This window comes from Nelumbo nucifera, chromosome 5, assembly GCF_055504915.1.
Source record: "Nelumbo nucifera cultivar China Antique chromosome 5, China Antique-T2T, whole genome shotgun sequence".
Taxonomy (NCBI): domain Eukaryota; kingdom Viridiplantae; phylum Streptophyta; class Magnoliopsida; order Proteales; family Nelumbonaceae; genus Nelumbo; species Nelumbo nucifera.
The window spans coordinates 25,530,291-25,556,676 of record NC_142653.1 but is presented as its reverse complement, the minus strand read 5'-3'; the positions used below and the strand labels follow the sequence as shown (position 1 = coordinate 25,556,676).

At 39.8% G+C, this 26,386-nt stretch overlaps 1 protein-coding gene across 3 annotated transcripts; it reads right to left on the bottom strand.

Moving 5' to 3' along the window:
* Window positions 1-1,139: 1,139 nt before the first annotated feature.
* On the bottom strand, window positions 1,140-26,203 carry LOC104607468 (transcription initiation factor TFIID subunit 14b). Of its 3 annotated transcripts, XM_010273104.3 has the most exons (7): window positions 25,729-26,202; window positions 25,473-25,561; window positions 25,175-25,396; window positions 24,880-25,067; window positions 24,619-24,740; window positions 1,804-1,882; window positions 1,140-1,484 (listed from the first exon to the last, which is right to left on the bottom strand). In XM_010273104.3, exons 1-7 carry the CDS (start codon window positions 25,843-25,845, stop codon window positions 1,477-1,479), a joined length of 825 nt encoding a protein of 274 aa, XP_010271406.1. In that variant the 5' UTR covers window positions 25,846-26,202; the 3' UTR covers window positions 1,140-1,476. The 3 variants fall into 3 exon arrangements, with proteins under 3 accessions (XP_010271406.1, XP_088744614.1, XP_088744615.1); XM_088888488.1 differs by lacking the exon at window positions 1,140-1,484 and having other exon boundaries at window positions 1,498-1,882; XM_088888489.1 differs by lacking the exons at window positions 1,140-1,484; window positions 1,804-1,882 and adding an exon at window positions 23,757-24,332 and having other exon boundaries at window positions 25,729-26,203.
* Window positions 26,204-26,386: the final 183 nt, after the last annotated feature.

Sequence of the window (26,386 nt, the reverse complement as noted above, 5' to 3'; positions counted from 1 at the left end):
TTGGATCTTTTACGATTTTGATTTTGAAATTTGAATGCGGTCCTGGTGCAGGCATTAATACACATTGCCAATCTATCTAAGACACAAAGCCTCTCAACTAGCATGTGAAAGTGACAAACCATCATGGAAGGACAAGACAGAATTACGTTGAGAAGACATTGACAGCACAGAGCAGCCCCCACCTAAAAGAACAGAGAGGCCCCATTTCCAGTGCACTACCAATATCCGGACCAGAACATAAAAGGACTTACGGAGGTACTCGAAAAGCATCCCTAACTACATCACTTGTACTGGTATAACCAGTAGCAGGGGACATTGATGTGAGCCATGCAATACCTACAACTGTATGCCAGCTGCCAGCATATAACACAGATCACATCTTATACTGGGAAGATTGGATCTGCCATGGCCTTTCCTCAGATAACAAGGAGTGGAAATGAATAGGCTGAGAAATTGCCAAAATGAATGACCAAACAGAGAGAGAGAGAGGTCAGTTGGATGGGCCGATGGGGTAATGAAGTTGTTCATTTGGGGGCAAGGCAGCGCCACTGTAGACTGTACCAAACTACCAATACCTGCATTAACCTTGAAAATATTAAGCCCTTGCCAAAGCCAAGTGACATGGGAGACGTTAAAAACCAATGAAGACTTACCTACATATATGATTAGAAGCCATTACTTGGTGCAAAGGTAAAATCCCATGTAGGTGTCTATTTGAGGGCGGCCACTGTGATCTGTTCCACACGCACATCCTATCATGCATTGAGAACATCTCCTGTACTCATTTGTTATTATTCACGGGAATGCACGGTGGATATGCCTGTGAGACGCCCATTTGTGAGGAGCAGATCCCGTCACGTCTACCCCTTCCAAGGATATCAGATCCGCTCCTCACAGAACGCACCTCACAGCATGTTGCCAATGCACGACTCCATAAATAGAAATTTTTATTCATGTTCCCAATGCATGGCTGAAACGTAGGTCGGTATGAGGCATGCTCAGTGAGAGCAGATCCGAACTCCCTTCCAGGACCACAGATAGCCAGGAGCAACATTGGGTAATGGGCATAACAGGTTACAAGTAAATAAGACGGATGCAAACATATTCCATCCACAAAAACTCTTTTTAACAAAAAAAAGTTTGATCCCCTTATCCACAAAGTGCTCTTGTTTCACGTCAAAGCATGCTCTTTCAACTGTCTTGAACCTGAGTGGGAGTCCCACGGTTGACATAACATATCTGATCAATTACATCGTTTCAGAAAAGAAAAGGAGGAATTAAAACAGCGTAGCTAGAGGTCAACGCATATATATATATATATAGGTCCTACATACAAACAATATTTTGTTGGTCCCAACTCCAAGTGAGCCATACATACTCCACAAACAGAGGGATGGCTGACCTGTCCTTCCTAGTGCAGCTCATTGATTCTAGCAACAACCTTTAACCTCCAGTCTATCTCCTCGGACTAGAGCTTTAAGAAACTACGCAACATAAGACAAGAAAAAAATTTATTTTTCCTCTATTCCTGTTATCAAATATAAATCTTCAAATAGCTGATACTGCATGTGTTCCAACAAAAGCCTCCATTTTAAGATACGTAAATACATGGGATGGCAAAATTAGATTTTAATCGGCAGAAATGAGAACTCGATCTCGTTCTCTCTTTGGGTACAAAAATAACTGATACATACAGTAACTCAGTTGTTCCACATCATTGTTATTCGAAAGTTCTCACACATCCATAAGTAGCAGCAAGAAGGGGCACCAAAAATAATGGTTAGCTCAAGTACATTCACTGACCAGAGGTGGGCTTTGCTTGCTGAGGTTGTCCATCAATGACACTCAACTGTCTTCTAAGCTTTCCGATATAAGCTTGCACCTACCACAGTCAAGATCAACTTCAAAAATGCATTCACAAGACTTTCTCTAAATATTGAAATAATTTTTTGTCTGAGAGAAAAATAAAAATTCAAATAGTTGAGAACTTCCAGCCTATATATACATGAGGAGCACTCAGGTGATGCAGATGCCACCAGGCCCACCACAATACATCACACTGGGGCTCCCACCAGGACAGTGGGATGTATGGTGATTGGTGGCTAAGTTCACAATAACTTAATTTTTTTAAGTACAAATAAACAAGACAAAAAAATATGCTGTGAGAGCTTTTCAAGTGGGATAGCAAAAGACACTAGTTGATTGATTTCAAACAAGTCATACATTGGCTAATGAATGGGGATGAAGAAACGTTCAAAATATTCAAATCTAGGCTGGTCCAGCGGTCAAGATATTCAGATACAGCCTTGGTCCATTTTGCAACCACATGAAACACAGGGAACTGCAATTTGATGGATAAATTTTCATGCAACACAGTGACATGGTGCTTTGCAAAAGCATAGCATGTTAATAAGTTTTGAAAGGCAGGAACTTCTGTTGTTTCAGACGGAGAATTCTAGTGTACTATGCCAAGGAAAAATTATTTACGGCCCCCTATTGTATAATGTCCAAAATTCTTGAATGTTTCTGCCAAACAGATCCATTTTGTTTTCCCATCATCCATTATTCCTTTTCAAGTAATCAGGTATTTCATCATTTACAGGATTGATGCCTAGAGAATGAGGTGCTGATTAATATTCCTTCTAACATTTATTTCAGTGTCTAAAATTTAATCTTATCTACATGTGCCCTGGATGACCATAAATCTTGGAAACACCCTCTCTGTGTATCTGCAGGGGTAAAGGCTGAATACATCTATCCCTACCCAGACCCTGTATTGGTGGGAGACTTGTGCATTGGGCTGCCCTTTTTATCTATAGATAAAACCAATTCATATTTGGCCATTTGGATGGAGAAAATGCAGTCAATTAATAATTAGCATGTGTGTATGCATGTGTGTATGCATGTATAGGAAAAAAAATCCTAAATTGGGTTAACTAGCTTTCTTTGCTAGATAACCTACCTAAAATCTCCCACATGGAGAAATGATGTGGCTATCCATAGGGACCTTAAAAAATGCCTAGAAGAAAAGCAGAAACTTTCCTTTATGAGGTGGAGAGGGGAAGACAATGGGAGTCCTTTTGAGCCCTGTAGAGTGTAGACACCCCTGGAAGAAAACTTGGGTGTCTACAGTTCCTCTAAATGATTGAACTAGCAAACCATTGCTATGTTGTCTGGACATGGATTTGCTATACGAGTAATTCAGAAAAGATATCAAAATGACACAGGAATCTTGCACATCCACTCTTTTTTCTCTAATTCATAGCAAAAGTAGCCCCATTGGGCAACTTTTAAGTTAAAAAAAAAATGAAGTTTTCAACAACCAAATACCAATTGAAGAAAGCTTATTTTTAAGGTTGAAGGTTGAATTGGGAAGTGAATACATGGCCAAACCAGAATGTCCTCCAATTGGATAGATGGTTAGATAGTTTGGATTTATCACAGAATCTCTTCATGTAGGAAGGTCACACACACACACACACACACACACACAGAGAGAGAGAGAGAGAGAGAGTATGCTGTACCAATTGAGGTAACAGGTAAGCATCAGTAGAAAAACTGAAACCTGATAGACAGTAGCAGACTTTTAGGCCAGACGCTGGCCAGGGTCAGCCTGTCCAGCTCAGGATGACCATAATCTAGATTGGGGTTACCATAAAACTTCAGGCCTAAGACTGGATCAATAGGTCAATTTGCAAAGTACCAGGCTGTTTTTAAAATTCACAAGAGAATTTGCCTACAAGCCCAGCAGGCTAGGCCATTAGGATATGTACCAACCCAACAGGCTAGATTTGGACCACAAATAAAATGATAGGCCCAAACCAGGTAAAGAATGCTAGCTTGCCAAGCAATATGCTGCACTGCTGGGCCAGTTGTGAATAAACAAGTCTCTAAACCAATGTTCCCCATCTCCCATCCACCAACTCATGGCTACCCTATCCACTCCCAGGAGCCAGTTTTATGCACACAATTATTTTCTGAGCTTCTACCATGCTACTTAATTACTTGATGAAAGTTTTTGACTCATTGTCAGGCTAATCTAAAAGCTGTTTAGGTCAGCTCAGCTTATCAGCAGTCCTAAATGTCAATGTCCAGTAGAGCTAGAGCAAACACAGCACCATATATAATGCAGCATGGAGTTGGGCCACCCAATCAGTCATATGAAAAAGTTAGTCAAATCAACATGGCCAGATGATCTTTTTTTTCCTTTTTTAATCATAACCAAAGAAAGTTTATTAGCAATAAGAGAAAACTCCACACTTAAAGAAGCTTTCAAGTGTGGGGAACAGTACATGGTGTATAGCAGACTTAAAAGGCTGTTATCTGATGCTGGGCCCATATATCTGAGGTATTGAGAGTGTTGGACCAAATACAGCCCCAGCCTCTAGCGTTTTAGCACCAAGTGACTACCCTCAAACTTAAACCTATGTTGACATGCTACTAGTCAGCCCAGGACCGCCACAGAATGTAGTGGACACTGACTATCTGGGCATGGTGAGTTGGTGACCCCTAAACTAGACTGGATCTTCCCACTCCATCTGATTATTTCTTTCTGATCATCATCTAAGCCTTATCCCTATATGGGGCGGGCTACAGGAATGCTGTTTTGACATTCTGTTCTGTTTAGTACCATATTCATTGTTAAATTACAAGAGCTTAAAGCATTTTTTACTACTTCAATCATGCCTTCTCTTGGTAATAAAATAAAATTTATTAAAGAAAAAAAGAAAGTACAAGGAGAGTGACTAGAAGTCGCTTGAGAGAGAAAGGAATAACAGACTTCAACTCCCAACAAGACCTCCAAAGACAACCCAGGGACAATAAACACAAAATCCAAAGAACCTAACTATCCAATTAATACAACCCTCGCCACAACACCCATATCCCACAATCAACTCAAACCAATAATCCCAAAAATAAACTCAAGCTACCATCACACTTCAGCCCAAGCAAACTCAAAAAACAATAACACCAACCACTCAGAGAAACTACACCATAGACAACCCCTCCCCCCAAAAGCTAAAACTATGACCTCCAAACCAGTTACTTCTTCTACGAGGCTTTTTTAAGCTTCATCATCTTCTTGTTTGATCCTTGACCCAAAGATACCCTCTTTTAGTTAGCAAAGACATTTGAAAACAAGGTATCTTAATGCCCCTAAGCCTTCTAGCCCCTTCAACTTGCAACAGAATGCCTCTTCTTGCAGGTTCTGTACATAGCCTTCTATGTATGTGCCACCATTCTTCCTTTGACTACTAAAAATATGGACTTAGCCATCTTAGTCTACTTTCTCTCATTTTATCACCTATTGGAGCTACTCCAACGTTCCTTTGAATAACTTCATTTCTGACCCTATGCTTTCTAATTTTTCCACCCATCCATCTCAGCATACACATTTCTGTCAAACTCATTTTTTGAACATGTTTCTTGACTGCCCAACACCCTTCTCCATATAGCATTGCTGGCCTTAAAACTGTTTTATAGAATTTTCCTTTTTTTGATCAATAGATAGAATTTAGAAATTTCCTTTTAACGTAAGTGGTATTTATCTATCGCACAAGACTCTGGATGCACCCCTCCATTTTTCTCTTATTATTTCTTTTTGATGATTTTGATTAATCCAGTAAATAAATGGCTAGGATTAACCAGTTGGGTTGAATTTGTGACAGTAATGTAAGAGAAACAAATTGTGTTATGCACCATGCATGTGTATTTTGTCTAGTATCTATCACTAACAGAAAGAAGCCTGGTATAAGGAACAAGAACATATGACTCAAATCATGCTCACTCTGTGACTTTGAAATTGCCTTTGTTTACAGTGGTAATCGAAAGTAAAAGCTAGCATTTTAAAAATTGTACTATTATGTTCATTTTGTTCATGCTATTAAGTTATCTACTTTTTAGTACATCTACAACATGAGAGTAATGGGCTGTGAAACTCAATGCATGAAATTAGAGGGAAGGATTTGAGTCTCTGCTGCATCTGCAAAACATTGGGGAATATGGCTAAGCAACCTCATTTTTTTATCAGGCTTGCTGTCTATGGGGAAGGACTGTACACCACATTGCAGTATGGCGATTTTATAAAAAGGCCATGCTTAGGATGTTGTCAGTTGTGACTCAAAAGGACTTCAGACATTTTTAGAACTTTGCCTATTGTCAACCTAAGAGTTGATCTTCAATTTGGAGCTCCCCATGGATAAATTAGGGTTTTCACACATGAGGTCCTCACAGGCCCACCAACTGAGCAATCTGTAGGGGGAACCTAATGAAGACAAAGATGGTATTGGTGAAAACAGGTTTGGTTGTTTAAAAGTTTTTTAATTACAGAATTTTGGGGTCTTATACACACACACAGAGAATCGAATTTTAATTTTTTGTAGATGTGAAATAAATTAATTAGCTAAAGCCTCATACCACTCCCGGACTAAATTCCCAACGAAAAGGGCAGGAGAGGAAGGTCTGGTGGAACCAATGAGACCTCTTAAAACTTCATACCTCTACCCCTACCTCAAATAAAAAAAAAAAGAACTAATGATTTAAATTCCAGTTTAAAGCAAGTTCTGACATGATTCAAGATCAGAATTTGGCTAAAAATTCTGAAATTCTTTGAAATGCCAAGAACAATGGTGATAATTTACATTTACTTTGTCACTTCCTATATTTCTACTTTTCTTCTTTTTCTTCATTTTACTCTTACCTCTTTGTTTTCTCTATTTCTTCTGTCTCTCCCAAAATTTTCTCTATTTCAACTTGTAGTGAGAATGGGCCTTAGTGTTTTTTTTTTCTTTAATTATTTCTTTAGTGCTGACCGCCCCATTAAGGCCATCCAGGTAATTGTACTTAATTTTAGAATTAAGTTAATAAAAGAGATCAAGGGGGCTAGAAAGAGAGGTTCGAACTCTTCTTTTCTCTCTTCCTTTCTCTTCTTCTTCCACAACCTACTGCTGAAACCTCTTTCTTCTTCTTTCTTTTCCTTTCTTTCTTTCTTTTCCTATATTTTCTGAATTACTGCAGGTGCATTTCTCAACTTGGTATCAGAGCGGGTTCTCACTTTTGACTTCTTTCTCGTTTCTTTGCCCATACACAATGTGTATGGAGAACTGATTGGTTGATCAATCAGCAACTTATGCAGCTGAGTTAGAATGGTTTTTGGAGAGTTTTTGTGGAGGTTTTCATCCTTAGTTGAAGCCCAAGGCAGGTTCTTGGAGATTCTTCTCGAAAACCCTAGATAATTGGAGAAATCTTATTATAGGTCGTAGAGACGTTTTGAACCAGGCGCTTGGGGATCAGACGTAAGACTTTTGATTTCTATTGAGGGTGGTTTTGGTTGGGTTGAGTGCTGGTCTCCATCCTATTGGGCCCTATGAAACCCCGTCTTTGGGAGGTTGAAGGGTTATTCTATGCTTAGAACAGTAAATCTAGCCTATTAAACCCTAATTTGATTTTTGTTTGCATCCGTTCACTCAATGGAGCAAACTGGAGGAGAGACCAAATATTCCACAGATTCCAAGTTTGGGCATGGGGGTCAGTGGAGAATCTTTTTGAGGTTGTGACTACTGTAAAGTTAGATAGGACCAATTATTTAGCCTGATCTTAATCTATTAAGATACATGTGTGTAGTAGAGGAAAATGGGGTTACATTACCGAGAGCAAGAAGAAACCGGAGGAGGATGATCCTACCTATTAAAGGTGGATGAAGGAAAATTATGTAATAGTGGATTGGTTAGTGAATTCTATGCAACCACACATTAGTCAGCATTACCTGTGGATGGAAACTGCAAAAGAAGTATACAATAATGTCATGGAGACCTATTCCCAAATGCTTAATGTTGCTCGGGCCTACAAATTGAAGCATGATGTAAATAATCTAAGATAGGGGGAGAAGCCCCTAGCCGTCTACTTCTTTATGTTGAAATCTCTTTGGCAAGAGATTGATCTGATGAAGGTTGTTGTTTGGAGTTGCACAAAAGATACAAAAACATATAGGAAGTTGGTGGAGAGAAATCGGGTATTTGAGTTCCTCACTGGACTCAACCTGGAGTATGATATTGTGAGGTAGAATGTTTTAGCAAAGGATGAGGTGACTTTGTCTCAAGCATATGCTATGGTGAGCAGTGAGGAGAGCAGAAGACAGGTTCAGCCTGTTGAGCCGCAGGTTGATCACTATGCCAATGTCAGAATGAAGCCAAAGGTTAACACTGGGAAGAAGGATGTTATCTTTGAATATTGCAAGAAGCCTAGACACATTAAAGACACTTGTTGAAAGTTGCATCTAGAACTCATTCCTGCCAAACTCAAGAAAGAAAATGGTGGGAAAAGGTTTGAAACTGGAAAAAGTGGAAATGCAAATGTAGCCACCTCCTCACAAGGTGAACAAGCATAGGATAGAGAGAAGTCGGTGGGAGAACAGCTTGCAGTCAATTATCAAAAAAAAAAAACAAAAACAGCTTGCAGCCGCCAGGGCTAAATGTATGGCCGAATAATCAATCATTTGGAGTCCATTGCTACAGCTCCTTCAGAGGTTGTTCCTTCCTCTACATATGCTCACTCAGGTATTCGTGCCACTGCATATCATGCTTTTGCCTTAGGTACTAATAAAACCCCTTGGGTAATTGATTCTGGTGCTTTTGACCATATGACCAGTGTTTCACAGTTACTCACCTCTTACCCACTCCTTTCTGATCGAGATAAGATATCCCTTGCCGATGGCTCTCTTGCACCTAGCATAGGAAAGGGAGACATTAAGACCTCTAATGCCCTGACCTTATCATTTGTTCTTCATATACCTAAACTTAATACCAATTTGCTTTCAGTTAGTAATTTGACTAAATCCTTGAATTGCAGTGTGGCTCAAGGTTTAAGGCTAAAGGCGGAGGAGAAGCGGTTGTGTCTCATAGGGGCGAGGCGTAAGCCTCAAGGCGTTTTGAGGTGTAAGCCTTGAGCAAAAAAAAAAAGGATATAATCCACAAACAATAAAGACATGAAAACATAAAATTAGGATCTTATATGGCTTATATGATATATTAGACATGGATTCATGGTTCAAAGTATCCATACACCCCAATATGCTGAAAGGGATGTATTGATTATCGACACTTTGAACCATGCATAATTTTTTTCAGTTTTTTTTTTTTAATTTTACAAGGTTGGATTTAAATTATTTAATTTTTAAAAAGAATTTAAAAATATCTTACAAAGGGGGTATTGGTACCCCAAATATACAATACAATTTATGTTAGAATCTTACCAAAGTAGTTTTTTACTTGTTTTTCTTATTAAACTTTTCAATTTAGGGATATGAACCAGAATTGTTTTAAGAACAAGGCATTCCTATTTCATTTCTTGCACTAATATACATTAGTGAAGAGTGACCATATATATGATGCATGTTCTTTAGAAGAAATAGAATACCAAGTATGAGATAAATGAGCAAATGGGAATTATCAAATAATAATAATAATAATAATAAATGGGCAAACGGATAAGAATAAAACATGAAAAATAAAGCAAACTATTTTCTTACACATTCTATATGTATTTTTGTGTTATTTGTATGCTTATTTATTTGATCATTACACCAATACATACAAAAGAAGGCTTTCTTTTTCTTAAATTTATGTTTGCCCCTATGTAAACCTTGATATTTTTTTTTTTTGAGGCCAAAGTTGAATAATTGAGGCCAAAGGTCCAAAGGCATAAACCTCAAATAACTCAAGGCCTAAGCTTTGTTGATGGGCTCTAAGGCTATTGAGGCCAGGCCTTTTTTCATAGGCTTGCCTCAAGGCTTAGGCCTTTAGCCTAGCCTCAAGAGCCTTTTAAAGCAATGGTGTGACCTTTTTCCCTTCATATTGTGTTTTTTAGGACATGAAATCTCAAAAGGTAATTGGGAGTGGCCATTAGGCAAATGGGATCTATCTATTAGACATGTCTGAGTAGAGCCAAGTACAACCTAATAGAAGTGCATTTGTTTCAGAGTCACTAGTCGTATTATGTCATGTCATAGTCGTCTAGGTCATTTTTCTTTTTCTTCATTAAGTCAATCGTTTCCAAAGTTATTTAAAGGAATCAGTCTATCAAATCTACATTGCGAGTCTTGTGAGTTCTCAAAGCATTGTAATAACACTTATCCTTTAAGTAATAAAAGATCGACTCTTCCTTTTAATATTGTTCACTCTAATGTGTGGGGGCCTTACCATTTACCGTGTATGGGGTGGCTATAGATGTTTCTTCCTATTTATTGATGATTTTTCACAATATACTTGGATTTACCTTATGCGCTATCGTGTTAAAGTGCCTAAATTTGTGCAACAATTCCATGAACACACACATTGATGAGGGGTGGTTTGGCCCGCCAATTGTGAAGCACCACATGTCACGTTTGAATCGTTAGATGACACCTCAGTGCCACATGGGAACAAGTTGGATGGAGCTAAGATGACTTGGGCCAACCTACCCGACCAACCACAAAGCAACACATGATACGTCGAACAGTCTAATGACACCTCAATGCCACGTGAGATGTGTATCCCAAGACATTCTGCAATAAGGCAGCACATTCCACCTCGGGAGAGAAGGCCGAGGACCTCGAAGGCTGACCTGCACTCTTCCGACTAGGTAGCCAACAAGCTAAGTAGTCAATTGACTTCCGGGGTACCTACCTACCAATCTGACGACCTACATGATAGATTAACCTTATCCAAATTAACGTGCCTATCGGTTCCGAGTTAGGCGGTATCACGTCACCCACCTGGCGTGGATGATCCCGGTCTCCCTACGACTCGGAGAAACTGGATGAGGATCACCACCAACATAGGAGGAACGTGCCCCAAAGATAATGGGCCGATAAGGTCTTCCTTGGATATCTCGGACCCCAATGCCTATAAAAGGGACTCAACCCTACTTTACAAGGTACGCGCAATTAAGTACTTGAATAAAAAATAGATCTGTGTTCTAATGTAATTCAAGAAGAAGAAAGAAAGAAAGAAAACAACTAGGCTTCGAAGAGAAGAAGAGAAGAAGAAGAAGAGAAGAGGGAAAGAATGAAGGGGTTCGGTTTGATTAATCTACCGCCCCATTAGATCTTAGATATTATATATAGATTAGTCTCCTTACAAGAGTAGGAGTTACTCTAATACCCCTACTTAAAATAAAACACAAATAAATAAAGATAAACATAAACAAGGATAAACAAGGGCCAGCCGGCCCAACTATAATAAGAGGAAATAAAATAAATAAGTGTGGGGATGGAACCACACATACTAGGAGCTATTAACTATCTCTACACTCCCCCTCAAGTTGGGAGTAGATATTTGTCATGCCCAACTTGTGTAAATCTGTCTCCAACTTGATTTTTGTGACTGCTTTGGTGAAGAGATCAGCTAACTGCATGTCTGACGCAATGTAAGGAAGGCACGCTTCTTGAGATGCATCCGTATTTACTTCTATTTTCATGTGACCACTATTCTTGAAAAGTATGCCTCTCCCTGGGCATCTCTTCAAGTAAGCAAGTATCATTTCCACTACAAGGAGGTGAGTGGTCCTAGGAGAATGCATGTACTAACTAACAACACTGACAGCATATGAAATATCTGGCCGATTTAGGCAAAGATAAAGAAGTTTTCCAACCAGCCTTTGATACATAGCTCTGTCCTCAAGAAGTTTTACACTTTTTGCACTTATTTTATGGTTCAACTCAATGGGTGTGTCAGCAGGCTTCACTCCTAACTTTCCAGTTTCCTCCAATAAGTCAAGAACATATTTTCTCTAAGAAACAAAAATGCCATGCTTAGATCGAACTACCTCAATTCCCAGGAAATAGCGCAATTCCCCTAAGTCCTTCACTTCAAATTCCTTGTGAAGATGATGTTTAAGCGGTTCAATCTCACCAGTATCACTCCCTGTTATCACAATGTCATCCACATATACAGCAAGTAGGGTCAGGGAAGAGTCTGTCTTCTTTAAGAAGAGAGTGCGATCTGATTGAGCCTGTATGTAACCAAATTTGTCCAAAGCTAGTCTAAACCTATCAAACCAAGCTACCAAAGATTGTTTCAACCCATATAAAGCCTTCTTCAGCAGGCAAACTTTCTTTCCTGCTTCTGTACTGTAAAAACCAGGGGGTTAACTCCATGTACACCTCTTCTTGCAAGTCTCCGTTGAGAAAAGTATTCTTAACATCCATTTAAAATAGTCGCCATGATAAGTTCGCAACAATGGATAGGACTCTAATAGTGTTCATCTTTGCAACTGGTGCAGAGCATAGTTGTCAAGGCGACGCCTAGGCAGGCGCCTAGGTGACTAGGCGGTTTTACAATGTCACCTCGCCCAAACGCCTATAGTTTTGTATACTAGGCGAGCGCCTAGGCGACTAGGCGGGCTCCTCCTCCTCCTCCTCCTTCTTCTTCCCTTCCTAGTTCCTAGCTTCCTGCACTTATTATTTCTAACAGCTGAACCTACTCCCTTCCTAGTTCCTAAAGGCTAAACCTATAAAATAGTTTAGGTCAGATTCCATCGCCTTGGCACCCCATGGTCGCCTAGCCTCGCCTAGGCGCCTTGACAACTATGGTGCAAAGGTTTCCATATAGTCTATGCCATAAGTATGTGTGAATCCCTTTGCAACCAATCTAGCCTTATATCTCTCTACAAAACCATCAGCATTATACTTCACAATAAATACCCATATGCATCCAACAAGTTTCTTCCCCTCAGGTTGGTTAACTAGTTCCAATGTATTGTTCTTAACAAGAGCATCCATCTCTGCTTTCATTGCTTCCTTCCACTCAGGTATCGATAGAGCTTCTTGCATTGTTCTAGGTATAGGAATAGTAGCAATAAATGCCAGATAAGATCTATAAGATTCTGAGAGACAATCATAAGAAAGGAACTTGGAGATACAATGGGCAGTGGATGAGGTACAACGGCGCTTCCCTTTACGAATTGCAATTGGAAGATCAAGATCTAAAGGAGGCTGAGGATCAACGGTATAAGGCAAAGTATCTGCAATGGTTGGCTCAACAGCGGGAGCAATGGTAGTGTTTGGATCTAGGGTTGTAGAAGATGTTGGGATCGTCCTGGACTGCTATTGAGGACGGGAATCAACCTGCCTCCACCATTGTCTGTGATACACTCTCAACTCCCTGCACTTTTGACAACCCTCTTCATGACACTCCCCCTTAGTAACTGGGACAGGTAATGAGACTCTTGGGGCTGAAACTGAAATCCCTTCCTCACTACTCTCCTCGTGAAGAGAAGCCCTATGATAGTAGGCATATTCTCAAAAAAGGTAGCATCCATGGACACAAAACGTTTCCCTAAAACAGGCTCATAACAGCAATATCCCTTTTGATTTTGTGCATACCCAAGGAAAATACATTTAGTAGCTTTCGGATCAAACTTGGAGCGATGAGGTCCAAGGATTTGAACAAAACAAATACACCCAAAAGTTTTAAGGGGAATAGTGAACAGGTTCTTGTTTGGATACAGAAGGCTGAATGGTGTTTTCATGTCTAGAATCTATGAATGAACCCTATTAATAAGGTAAACAGCTATATAAATTGCATCCCCCCAGAAGCATATGGGAACATTAGAGTTGAGCTTGATGCTTCTGGCTACCTCTAGGATATGTCTATTTTTTCTCTCAACAACCCCATTCTACTAAGGTGTATGAGGACAGGTGCTCTAATGAATGACTCCATGATCTAGGAGACATGATGCCAATGGTTTTGCAAAGTACTCCTTGGCATTATCAGATCTAAGAATTTTGATCTTGATTTCAAACTGGGTCAAAACCATCTGATGGAAAGCTTGAGTCAGAGAAGGGACCTCAACTCGAGAGTGCATAAGGTAAACCCATGAGAAGCGGGTATAATCATCAACAAATAACAAGAAATATCTGTACCCCCCCCCCCCATTGTAGGAGTATGATATGGCCCCCAAACATCTGCATGCACAATTTTATAAGGAATGTTGCTTCTTTTATAACTCAAAGGATAAGTTGATCTACAGTGTTTTGCAAGTTCACAACTTTCACACTTCAAACTAGACACTTGGACCGACTTAAATAAATTTGGAAACATACTCTTCAAAAACCCAAAAAGACAAATGACCTAATCGATTACTGAGAGACAAACAATTTCCCAACTTCACTCTGCTTCCCTTGTGGATGATCAAGAAGGTAAACTCCATTCATCTCACGGCCAATCCCAATCACCTTCTCCGTTTCCAGATCCTGAAAAACACGGAAAAAAGATTACTGAACAATTTTAGTTCTTAGTAATACTACTAACTGAAAGCAAGTTAGCACTAAGCTTAGGAACATGCAAAATTGAGGTTAGGGAGATGGAATCAGACAAATGCACTATCTGCACAATACTAAATGTCACATTAGCACTGTCTGCAGTAGTTACCACATTAGCACTCCCCTTCTTGTTTCTAAGTCTTACTAGCATTAGGTGAGGATACAACTTCCAACAAGTGTCCCTGGTGTGTTTAGGCTTCTTGCAATGATCACAAACACTATCTCTTTTGTCTCCCTTCTTAATTTCTCTATCCATCTCCCCTCCAACCTTAGATTTTGTTGCTACCAAAGCTACTTCTGTAGGCTGAAAAGATAGCATAACCTTCCTCCTACTCTCTTCACTGTGAACCAATGAATAGTCTTGAGATAAAGTCACACTCTCCCTAGTGAGAAGTTGCTGTCTTATAATGTCAAAATCTGAGTTTAGACCAGCTAAGAACTTAAACACTATTTGTTTCAATCAGTTTTCTATATGTTGTTGCATCCCTCTGGCTTTCCCGTTCAATAGTTTCCAAGTGATCAATTTCATGCCAATGGGATTTCAGAGTAGCAAATACACTGAGACTGACTTCTCCCCTTGTTTGAGGTTATTCACTTCACACTTCAGCTCATAAGCTCTAGCCACATTAAGAGGTTGAGAATAAGTCTCCTTCATGCTGTCCCAAATCTCCTTGGCTGTTTTTGCCCAAAGGTAGTTTCGGCTGATGTGGGGCTGCATAGAGTTGCATAGCCAAGTCATCACCAAGTAGTTCTCTTGAACCCATTTTGGATAATATGTATCTTCCTTGGCTGGTTTCTTTGTGTCTCTGGTCACGTATCCTAATTTACCTCCACCTCCAATGGCCATCATTGTCGATTGGGCCCACTCTAAGTAATTTGTTCCATCAAACCTAACAGTGGTAATCTGGAACAAGTTTTCAGTCATGTTACCAGTCCCAAAAAATCCTTCCCCTTGTGTTTTTAACTCACTTCCAACCTTCTCCATTCTATGTAGAGCACGAATAGGTCACAAAACTCCAAGAAGAAGACCAAAAAGACTATTTTTCTGCTGAAACACTAAGAAAATCAGAGAAAAATCAACCCAGAATTTAATCTCAGCAAAGAATAGGCACCAAAACTTGGTTTCAGTCGACAATTTCTTTCCAAGAAAGTAATCTCAATCAAAAAAAAATCAATTTTCCAGATCAATAACAGTCAAAACCAGTCCTTGATTCCTCAAAAAAGAGGTCGAAGGGTTTTATGCCAAGGGGAAACCAGCAGAGAATATCCAGTTTTATCAGCCGCGGCTTAGAAAAGATCTTGACAACTTCTAACCAAAATCGGTTCAACTAAAAATTGTACCTTTCTCAGAAAAGATTCTGATCACCACCTTAGTTTGAAACCCTAATCTTGGTCACACCTAAAAACTCTGATTCTTCCTGGTCACCTGGGCAATCTTCCAAGAGTCTTTCACTTTCTTGGGCAGAGTCTCCAACACTCCAACAACCTCCAAGAACCAGGCGCTACTGCAACAGATCTTGATCTAAGGAGTTCTCATGTAGCCTATCAGATCAGGCTCACATGAGAACCCTAGTCCTTTCTCGCCAAGTGCTCTGATACCAACTTGAATAAAAAAATAGATCTATGTTCTAAAGTAATTCAAGAAGAAGAAAGAAAGAAAGAAAATAGCTAGGCTTCGAAGAGAAGAAGAAGAACAGAAGAGAGAAAGAATGAAGGGGATCGGTTTGATTAATCTACCGCCCCATTAGATCTTAGGTATTATATATAGATTAGTCTCCTTACAAGAGTAGGAGTTACTCTGATACCCCTACTTAAAATAAAACACAAAAAAATAAAGATAAACATAAACAAGGATAAACAAGGGCCAGTCGACCCAACTATAATAAGAGGAAATAAAATAAATAAGTGTGGGGATGGAACCACACATACTAGGAGCTATTAACTATCTCTATGTAAGTGCAACTTTAGTTCTCGTTTTCTTGCTCTCCTGCTCACTATAAGCTCGGCTAACTTAAGCATCGGAGTGCTCACCCCGGGTCTAAACCCGCGGATACTCTGACTCTCTCTCTCTCTTGCAGATCGGTCTGCCAACTTCAGCACTCATCGTACGAGCTGTCCTCCAGCAAGGAAACTGGCAATTTTGTGCGTCATCACACATACTCAGTTTAACACCCGCATCAAAATATTCCGATCAAACAATGCTAAGGAATATTTTGAGAAGGACCTTACCTCCTATCTTGAAAAGTTTGGGGTTGTTCATCAGAATTCTTGTACCCGCACTCCACAACAAAATGAAGCAGAGAAGAAAAACAGACATATTGTAGAAGTTGCAAGGAGCATCCTTTTTTCTACCCATGTTCCTGTGAAATTTTAGGGTGATGCAATTTTAACAACTACCTACCTTATTAACTGCACGCCTTCTCGAGTTTTGGGGTTAAAATCTCCTTTTGGAGCCTTTCCTTGTGTTGAGATTTTCTCCATTCCTTGGTCTTTGGTTGCACTTGTTGTGTCCACATTCCCAGTTCTAAGAGACATAAGTTTGACCCCAAGGCTCAAAAGTGTATCTTTCTTGATTATGCCTCCACACAAAAAGGGTATTGTTGTTTTGATCCCATTGGTAGCACTCGGTTTGTTTCCATGGATGTCACCTTTGTAGAGTCAATTCCTTTTTATAATCGTCCTTCTGAGGTGGAGAGATCCTTGAGTAGTTTTCTTCATCCCTTCCTTTGCCAACTCCAATTGAGTCTTGTGTTGAGCCCTCCACAGTTACCCCCATTCTCGTGGAGGGGTCCTACTTTGAGGTCTTCCATTCCTACTCCCTTTCCCTCCTCCTGTTAGTCCTCCAGTTTTTACCACTCATCCTATTCTCGAAAAGTAGTACTAGCAGCAAAGGCTAAGGCAAACACAGATTGACCCCACACCTCCAGTTGAGTCTCATGCACTTCCAATTGTTGAAGAGAGGACATGTCCATCACCTCCTCCACCAACACCCTTGTTTCCAGACTTTGACCTATCCATTGCTTTGAGAAAAGGTAAGAGGAAATGTACAACTCATTGTATTTCCAAAATATCTTTCCAACAGCTTGTTGTCCCCATCCTACTATGCCTTTCTAGCCTCCATTTCCTCTCAACCCATCCCAAAGTCTTTCAAAAACTGTAGCCACACCAAAATGGAGGGATGCTATGAGGACTGAAATAGAAGCCCTTCATAAAGACAATACCTATGATATCGTTAACTTGCTAGTTGAGAAGGAACCTGTTGGGTGCAAGTGGGTTCTCACTATCAAGTATCGTGCAGATGGGTCAATTGAGAGGTATAAGGCCGGTCTTGTTGCTTGGGGATATAATCAGGTATATGGGATATATTACATTGAGACTTTTTTTTTTGATAAATTATTACATTGAGACTTTTCTCTAGTTGCTAAAATGACTTCGGTGAGTTCTTTTATCCTTAGCAGTGAATTGTGATTGGCCTCTATATAAATTTGATGTTAAGAATGCATTCTGAATGGTGATCTCACTGAAGAGGTATATATGTCCCTTCCTCCTAATATATATGGCAAGGAGATGCAAGGTAAGTTGTGCATATTGAAGAAACCACTTTATGGCCTGAAACAATATCCACGTGCTTGATTTGACAGGTTTAGGGCTGCTTTTGTTCAGTTCAGCTACACTCAAACTCAACTAGATCATATCCTCTTTGTTAAGAGAAGAAACACCCTAGTGACATTCTTTATTGTTTATGTAGATGATATTGTGGTTACTAGCAGTGATATAGAAGACATTAGTGCTCTCAAGAAGTTTCTCAACCGGAAAGAACAGCTTTTAGAGGGGAAGGTGTGGGCATAGCTAATGGTTGTGTTGAAAAGGAGAGAGAGCTTCAGTTGAGAAAAAAGCAAGAGGAGGAGTTAGAGAGAATCTAGAATCTAATATGTACTCTTCTTGAGGAATACACGCAAAGGGAGGGGTTGTGTATGGTTTCTAAGAATGTTGACAAAAACTGTGAAAAGGAGGGGGCAGAGCTACTCTTGAAAAAATTGCAGGAGGAAGAATTAGAGAGGATTTGGGGGCAAATCAATGAACTATTGGAGGAGTATAAGACCACAGAGGATTATTTGGAGGAAAACACATATGAGAATGGGAACCCAAAAAACTGTCCAAGCACCCGGGGAGTGGGAAATAATAGAAAGAAAAAGAAAAGAACTGGGGTAAAGAGGCTGACTTCAGATATAGAAGGGGACATTGAGTTTAGTGGCAGAAGGGGAAGAAGAAAGACTCCCAAGTAGGAACCTTTAACCTTAGTTGGGCTCTAAAATTTTGTTTCCCATGAAAATCATCAGTTGGAATGTGAGGGGCTTAGGGAGCGCAAGGAAAAGGAGGTTAATTAAAGACCTGCTCAGAAGGAATAGCCCCGATATAGTGATGCTACAGGAGACCAAAATAGTCAAATTTGACAAAAGATGGGCCAGAAGTGTGTGGAAGTCAAAAGGAATAAGTTGGGCCTTTGCACCCTCTTGGGGGGCTTCAAGGGGTATTGTCACATTGTGGAGAGAGGATGTTGTAGAGCCAGAGGAGGAGTTAATGGGAAACTTTTCGGTGTCTATAAAGTTCAAGTCGGTGAACGATGGTTTCTTTTGGGTGTTGACCAATGTGTATGGCCTAAATATCTATAGAGAGAGGAATGAATTTTGGGAAGAGTTATATGGAATCCAAGGGCTATGGGAGGGTCCTTGGTGTTTGGGTGACGATTTTAATGTATTATGCTTTGTTAATGAGACAAATAACCCCCAACAGCTCATTACAGTTAGTATGAGAAAATTTAATGATTTTATTAATTGTAGTGAGCTTAAGGAGCTTCCTCTTGTGCAGGGCCTTTTTACTTTGTCCAACTTCCAAGAAAGCCCAACTTGCTCGAAGCTTGATAGATTCCTTTTTAACGAAAGTTGGGAAAATCATTGAAGAGACTTGCTATCCAAAGCTCTACCTAGAGTTACCTCCAACCATTGTCCCATTGAGCTAGGATAAGAACCTTTCAGGAGTGGACCCAAACCCTTTAGATTCGAAAATATGTGGCTGGCACACCCAGATTTTGTAAAAAAGATTGAGGAATGGTGGAATCAAGATATAAGGGGGTGAAGTGGAAAGGGGTGAGGTTTCATAAGAAGTTGAAAAGCCTGAGGGAGAACTTAAGAGAATGGAATAGGGACCTTTTTTAGAGAATAAGGGAACAAAAATCCAATCTGATGGCCCAAATAGAGGACTGGATGAGAAGGAATCTCAACGAACCATGAATACTCAATAAAGAGAATTAAGGTGGAGGTTGAAAAAGGAATTAGAGGAGGTTCTTTTGCGAGAAGATATATCTTGGAGGCAGAAATCTAAGCATAAATGGATAAAGGAAGGGGACAGGAATACCAAATTTTTTCATGAGATGGCCAATGGAAGAAGGAAAAACTTGGTGACTAAACTTGAAGTGGATGATGTGGAGTTGGACTCCCAAGAGGAAATAGCCAATTGTTTTGTAACGCACTTCAAATCTATATTAAGGAAACCTCTAACTAGTCGAGTGGAGTTGGCTGGGTTGGATTGGCCTACACTGTCTGAAGAGATGAAATTGTGGTTGGAAAGGAGTTTTGAGGAGGAGGAAATACGACAAGCAATTTTTTCAATGGATAGATCTAAGGCACCAGGGCCAGATGGCTTTACTATGGCTTTCTTTCAAAACTGTTGGAACATAATTAAAGGAGACTTGTTAGAAATTTTCAAAGAATTTGAGGAATAGTCTGTCATTAGCCGTGGAGTAAATGCCACTTTCCTACCCTTGGTCCCTAAGAAGAAAGAGGCCAAACATCCCAAAGATTTTAGGCCAATTACCTTGATAACAAGCATCTATAAGATACTGACAAACATCTTATTTTTGAGGATCAAAAAGGCTCTTCCCCCCATCATAAGTCAAGTTCAAGGTGCTTTTGTTCATGATAGACAAATAGTTGACCAAATTTTAATAGCAAATGAAAGTGTGGAAGAGATGAGAAGATTGGGTAGGCAAGGTTTTGTTTGCAAATTGGATCTTGAAAAGGCCTATGATTTGGTGGATTGGAGTTTTCTGCTAGAGGTGCTCAGAAAGTGTGGTTTTGGGGATAGATGGTGCAAGTGGATAGGTGGTTGTTTGACGTCTTTCCACTACTCAGTTTTAGTAAATGGAGTAGTAAAGGATTTTTTCCTTGCATGTAGGGACTTGAGGCAAGGTGATCCATTGTCCCCTTTCCTTTTCACATTGGTTGTTGATGTTTTTAGTAGACTTTTGTCAAAAGCAGACAATGTTGGATTGATAAGAGGATGGAGATTAGGAAGAAATCAAGTTCCGGTTACCCACCTTCAAGTTGCAGATGATATCATAATCTTTTGTAAGGGATGTGATTTGTTGAGGGCAAGGAATCTGAGAAATCTAATAACCCTCTTTGAGAATGTCTCAAACCTGCTTAGATTGCCCTATTTCTGCTTGGTCCTTGACCTATCTAGAACTTTCCCTAGGTGCAAATCCAAAGGAAAGTAGGTTTTGGATCCCGATGGTAGAGAAATTTGAAAAAAGGCTAGTGACCTGGAAAAAGAACTATATCTCTCTGGGGATAGAATAACTTTGATTAGGGCCACACTCGCAAACTTACCCATCTACTTTTTGTCTGTTTTCAGGATACCTGTTAGGGAATCCAAGAAGATAGAAAAGTTGATGAGGGATTTTTTTGTGGGAACCAGGTGCAGAGAAAAAGGATCTTTTGATTAGATGAGAGGTGGTGAGTCGAAGCAAGGAACAAGGGGGCTTAGGGTTAGGGAACCTAGTAAATAAGAATGAAGCTCTTTTGGGCAAGTGGTTATGGAGGTGACCTCTGGAAAGAAAGAGATTGTGGCATGAGGTGGTGGCTAATATCCATGGCTGTTCTGAATCAGGTTGGGATGCCGGGGTATCTCAACGGGCCACACTCACTACACCTTGGAAGGCGATTTTTGGCATCCTCCCAAAATTTCTCAAGTTCGTAAGGTATGATGTCTGCAATGGTAATTTTGTGCTTTTTTGGGAAGATGTTTGGGTGGGCAACCAACCATTAAAAGACCTTTATCCCTCCCTTTTTTCTATTTCCCTCTATAAAAAGGAGCCTATTTCGAGGTTTCTTTCTCCCCCCATTCTCCCATTGTCTCTTAATTGGGATTTTGGGTTCCGTAGAGGGTTGAGGGATGAGGAATCGGTTTTTGCTTCTGAGCTCTTACTTTTACTTGATTCTGTTTGTTTGGACCCTCCTAAACCAGATAAAAGAATTTGGTCTTTGACCTCGAGTGGCTCCTTCTCTTGTTCTTCCTTCTTTAAGTCCCTTTGCTCTACTCCTTCCCCTTTGTTATTCCCAATTAAAGAAGTCTAGTCAAGGCCAATTCCACCTAAAATTGTTGGTTTTTGTTGGGAAGTGTGTTATGGTAAAATTAATACTGTGAACAATGTACAAAAAAAGAGACCTTATTCATGCTTGTCCCCCAATTGGTGCATTTTATGTAAAGTGCAAAATGAGGACTGTTATCACCTACTGATTTCTTGCTCTTTTACAGTAAATATTTGGAATTGGGTTTTTATGTTGTTTGGGTACAAGTGGAACCTACCTCCTGAAGTAAATCTGCTTTTTGATCCGTCTTTTTTTGGTTGGCCAACAAAGAGAGGGAAAGTAATGTGGAAATGTATTAGGACAGCCCTCTTATGGACCATTTGGGAGGAAAGAAATGCCAGAATTTTCTAGGAGAAGGGGAGAAGCATTGCTAAAATAAAGGATTGTATACTGACAAGGGCAATCCTTTGGCTAAAAACTACTGATCTCTTTGCGGATTACTCTAATGATGACCTTCGAAGGATTGGGCAACAGTGGCCTCCACATCATCCAAGAAAAATAGAACACAAGCAAGTTGGTTACCCCCTCCGGAAGGAGTTGTGAAGTTGAACTATGATGGGAGAAGTCAAGGCGATCCAGGACCTTCGGGTATAGGAGAGATCTTGAGGAATAAGGATGGCAACATTTTGTCCTTATTCTCAGGTCCAGTGGGTTATGGAGACTCTACAAAGGCTGAGATATTAGTTGTGGTACAAGGACTACAAATTTCCAACCAACTTGGAGTGATAATTTGATAGTTGAAGGAGACTCTAACGTGATAGTGGGATGGATGTCGGACCTAGAAACTGTTGTTTGGGGATATAAGGACATCATCAAAAAAGTCAAATGGTTTACGAGCACCATGTCAGTTAGCTTTCAATGGGTTATTAGATCGGCAAATGCTTTGGCAGATTCTTTATCTAAACAAGGGGCTTCAAGGGATTCTCTGTTTTTAGCTAATTTGTAACTGCAATCTGAAAAGAGTTGGGTTTGGAACCATCTTTAAGGGGAGGTAACACCTCATGCCTCCTCTTAGGGTGCTTCATGCTTGTATTATTTCTATCTCTATTTAATAAAATACCATTCATTCATCAAAAAAAAAATTGAGATCAAAGACTTAGGGGAGTTGCAGTATTTTCTTGGCATTGAGGTTGTTAGGTCCAAGGAAAGTATATTTATTTCTTAGTGGATGTATGTGTTGGATCTTCTTATTGAGACTGGAAAACTTGGTGCTAAACCTACCTCTACCCCTATTGATATGAACCATAAACTCTCAGTTAATGATGGAGAACTTTTAGTTGACAAGGAAATGTTTTAGAGACTACTGGGAAAACTTCATTATCTATGTATGACTCATCTAGACATTTCATATGCTATGAGTGTCATCAGCCAGTTCATGCATGCTCCCAGAGACACATATGGTTGTTGCTGAAAGGGTGTTGTGCTATCTTAAGGGAACCCCCGGGAAAGGTATATTGTTTACTAAACATGGCCACATGAAGGTAAAAGCATATACACATGTTGATTGAACAAGAAATGCAGGTGATATGAGATCCATATCAAGTCATTGTGCTATGGTAGCCGGAAATATTGTTTCCTGGAGAAGTAAAATGCAGTCAGTGGTTGCTAGATCTTTAATTGTAGCAAAGCATAGGGCCACGGCCCATGGGGTTTCTAAGTAGTTATAGCTTAGATCTCTCCTTGATGAGATGGGTGTTTCATGTGACGAGCCACTAATGTTGTATTGTGATAATCAGACTGCTATTAGCATTGCTCACTACCCGGTTCAGCATGATAGAACTAAGCACATTGAGGTAGACAGACACTTTATACAGGAGAGAGTGACTTCAAGAAAGGTATGCCTTTCTTCCATTGCATCAGAAAAGCAGTTAGCAGATTTTCTAACTAAGGGAGCCGGAGTTCCAAAGGCAAAGCTTCAACATTATGTAAACAAGTTGAGCATGATTGACATATATGCTCAGCTTGAGGGGAGTGTAGTGATAATGGGTTGAATGGGCCCTAGTGTTTTTTATTTCTTTTAAGTAGTGTTTTAAGTTTATGTTTGTTGGTTATGGGCCTTAGTTATGGGCTTTTATTGTTTTGTTTAATTATTTCTTTAGTGTTGGCCACCCATTAAGGGAATCCAAGTAATTGTACTTAATTTTATAATTAAGTTAATAAAAGAGATCAAGGGGGCTAGAGAGAGAGGTTCGAACTCTTCTTTTCTCTCTTTCCTTTTCTTCTTCTTCCACAACCTACTGCTGAAACCTCTTTCTTCTTTCTCTTCCTTTCTTTCTTTATTTTCCTATATTTTCTGAATTACTGCGGGTGTATTTCTCAACTCAACTAAAACAATATATTTCCAAGGATTTTGCCTTGATTACCAATAAAGTTGGAATAAACTATCAAAGTTTTGATGAAACTTTAATCCTTGAGATTCTCTCCTATTACATCATATCACAATGGAGTTATCCAAAAGAGTACTTACAATCAATAATCCAAAGATAAACAAATAAGAAGTGAAATGGAAATACCTATTAAAAAAACAAGAAAAATGGGAGCAACTAAGGGGCTGTTTAGTTCCATTGTCATTTATTTAATAAATGTTTTGTACAACATCTCCCCTGAAAAACGAGAAAAGTTGTTTAAAAATGTTTTTTGACAGCTAGGTGTTATTAAACACCATTAGGTGCTACATAAACTGAATAGCGATAAAACACCTATGTGTTGGGGGGAACATCATTTTTTATGTTTCCCCCAATAGATAGCTTGCACACAACCCAAGAAAAATGTTTCTTTGATAAATAGTTTAACCAAATAACATTTCAAACTCCATTGGGGAAACACCTATGTGGCACTGTTTTTCAGATACAGGGAAATAGAACCAAACACCATCTAATTCATTCTAACCTGTTGTCGAGCAGCTGCAAGTTTTAGTAGCTCATCTGCCTCTGAGAAGTTCATAAACCACTGGCTTAGCGGATGATCTTTGGTATCACCTCTCTTTTTTTCATTAACATTGTCAATTGCTCCTACAAAAATGAAAACCAAACAACATTGGAAGGAGTAAAAAGCTTTAAAAAAGGAATATTACTTTTTTGAAAATGGTAGGTAAGATTTATTAAAATATACAAACAAGTTGTACGCAAGACAGAATATCAATGACCATACCAGGAGGAGGTAAGTTGAAACTAGCAGGTAGCCTAGGCACAATTACAGCAGGATGATTCTGTACACGAGTAAAGAAACTCTCAGATGGTTCGGAAAACACAATCTCGTCGTAAGATTCTACAACAACAGGTTTCTTGGTGGTTTGGGGCCCAGATTCATCCTCTGGATACAGCTTCAGATGGTGATATCTGTAAAATGTGAAGCCAGTATTACCAAATTGAAGTTAGCATCGCAGTAAATCTGAACTCAGAAACTAAAAAGCAGAAAAGGTAAAAACAGAAAAAGAACAACTCACAAGTCCAACTGCTTATCACAGACGTCGCTGTGGAAATAAAGGGTGATGGCAATTTCAAATTCTCCCCACCCAGATTCCGACAACTCAAATGGGGGCGACTCCACAACCCGAGTGGGATTATTGAAACTGGGATGTAATTGGAACACGGCACGCTTGATCACTACACCCAGATCCTCATTTGTTGCTCCACGAATATAGACAGTCCACTTGTGCGAATTATACCTAATTAAAGTAAGCAGGAGAAAATTAGTCGAACACGTGGCGAGAAGAGTCCGAATCCACCAGCCAACATACTTACTCACTCGCCTTTTTACCGAGCCAGAATGAGATAGTTCCATAGACTATTGGAACGCTAATCTCAACATCCTTGAGTCTCTTGTTCGAACTCTGCAGTAAAGATACAAAAAAAAAAAAAAAAAAAAGCAAGAACGAGTAATTACGAGGATAATAATCCAAAGCTAGAGAGTTTTCAATTACCAGTGTACTTATCCGTAAAATATAATGTAATTTAACACTGAAACTGTTGGTCAAATTCAAGAGGAAGCAAGAGTTACCTTCCTATCGCCGTCTTCAGTGACTCTTCCCATTTTGGCCCGTTGGGATTTTTGAAGAGAACCACTACCGTCCGACTGATCTCCACCATGTTTTCTAGCAGACGAAGTGTGAGGCATTTAAGTAGTCCGTGCCCCCGAGAGAACAACTGGAGCTAATGAAAAAGAAAAGGAATAAACAGTATTGCTTGGAAAATTGTAGAAACTAGGGTTACCAAATCCTTAGGTTTCTAGGGTTCAATCCCTTGTGATGACGGGAGGCACCTCGTCCGAAACACTAATAATATTTTGGTTTACTCGGAGCGGACTGCGGAATGGACGAAATTCCACGAAATTAGAAACTGGTTCTAGCTGTTTTACGCCTTGAAAGAGAGGGTTTCAGGCGTGAGAGGGAGTTCTCTGCTCAGTGCTCCTTCCCAGTTTCCTTGACAGTTGAAAATGGTAGGTACGATACGAATACGATGTGCCCATCGCAATTTTTTACTTTTGTTAAGGTAAAATATAAAAACCTCCCTGAGGTTTCTGACAATCATAAAATCATCCATAACATGTCTTGGGCCTCTTGGCTGCACATGGGAACATCTCCCGTATGAGGACTGAGGCTATGAGGAGCATATCCGGACTCTAAATATCCAATGTTTTTGGACCGTCGTCGATTCAA

Coding starts and splice junctions, on each gene's coding strand:
- LOC104607468 (XM_010273104.3), bottom strand. CDS start 25,845: ATGCCTCACACTTCGTCTGCTAGAAAACATGGTGGAGATCAGTCGGAC. Junction 25,397..25,472: donor CTCGGTAAAAAGGCGAGTGA/GTAAGTATGTTG, acceptor TACTTTAATTAG/GTATAATTCGCACAAGTGGA. Junction 1,883..24,618: donor TTGCAGCTGCTCGACAACAG/GTTAGAATGAAT, acceptor TGACTGTGGTAG/GTGCAAGCTTATATCGGAAA.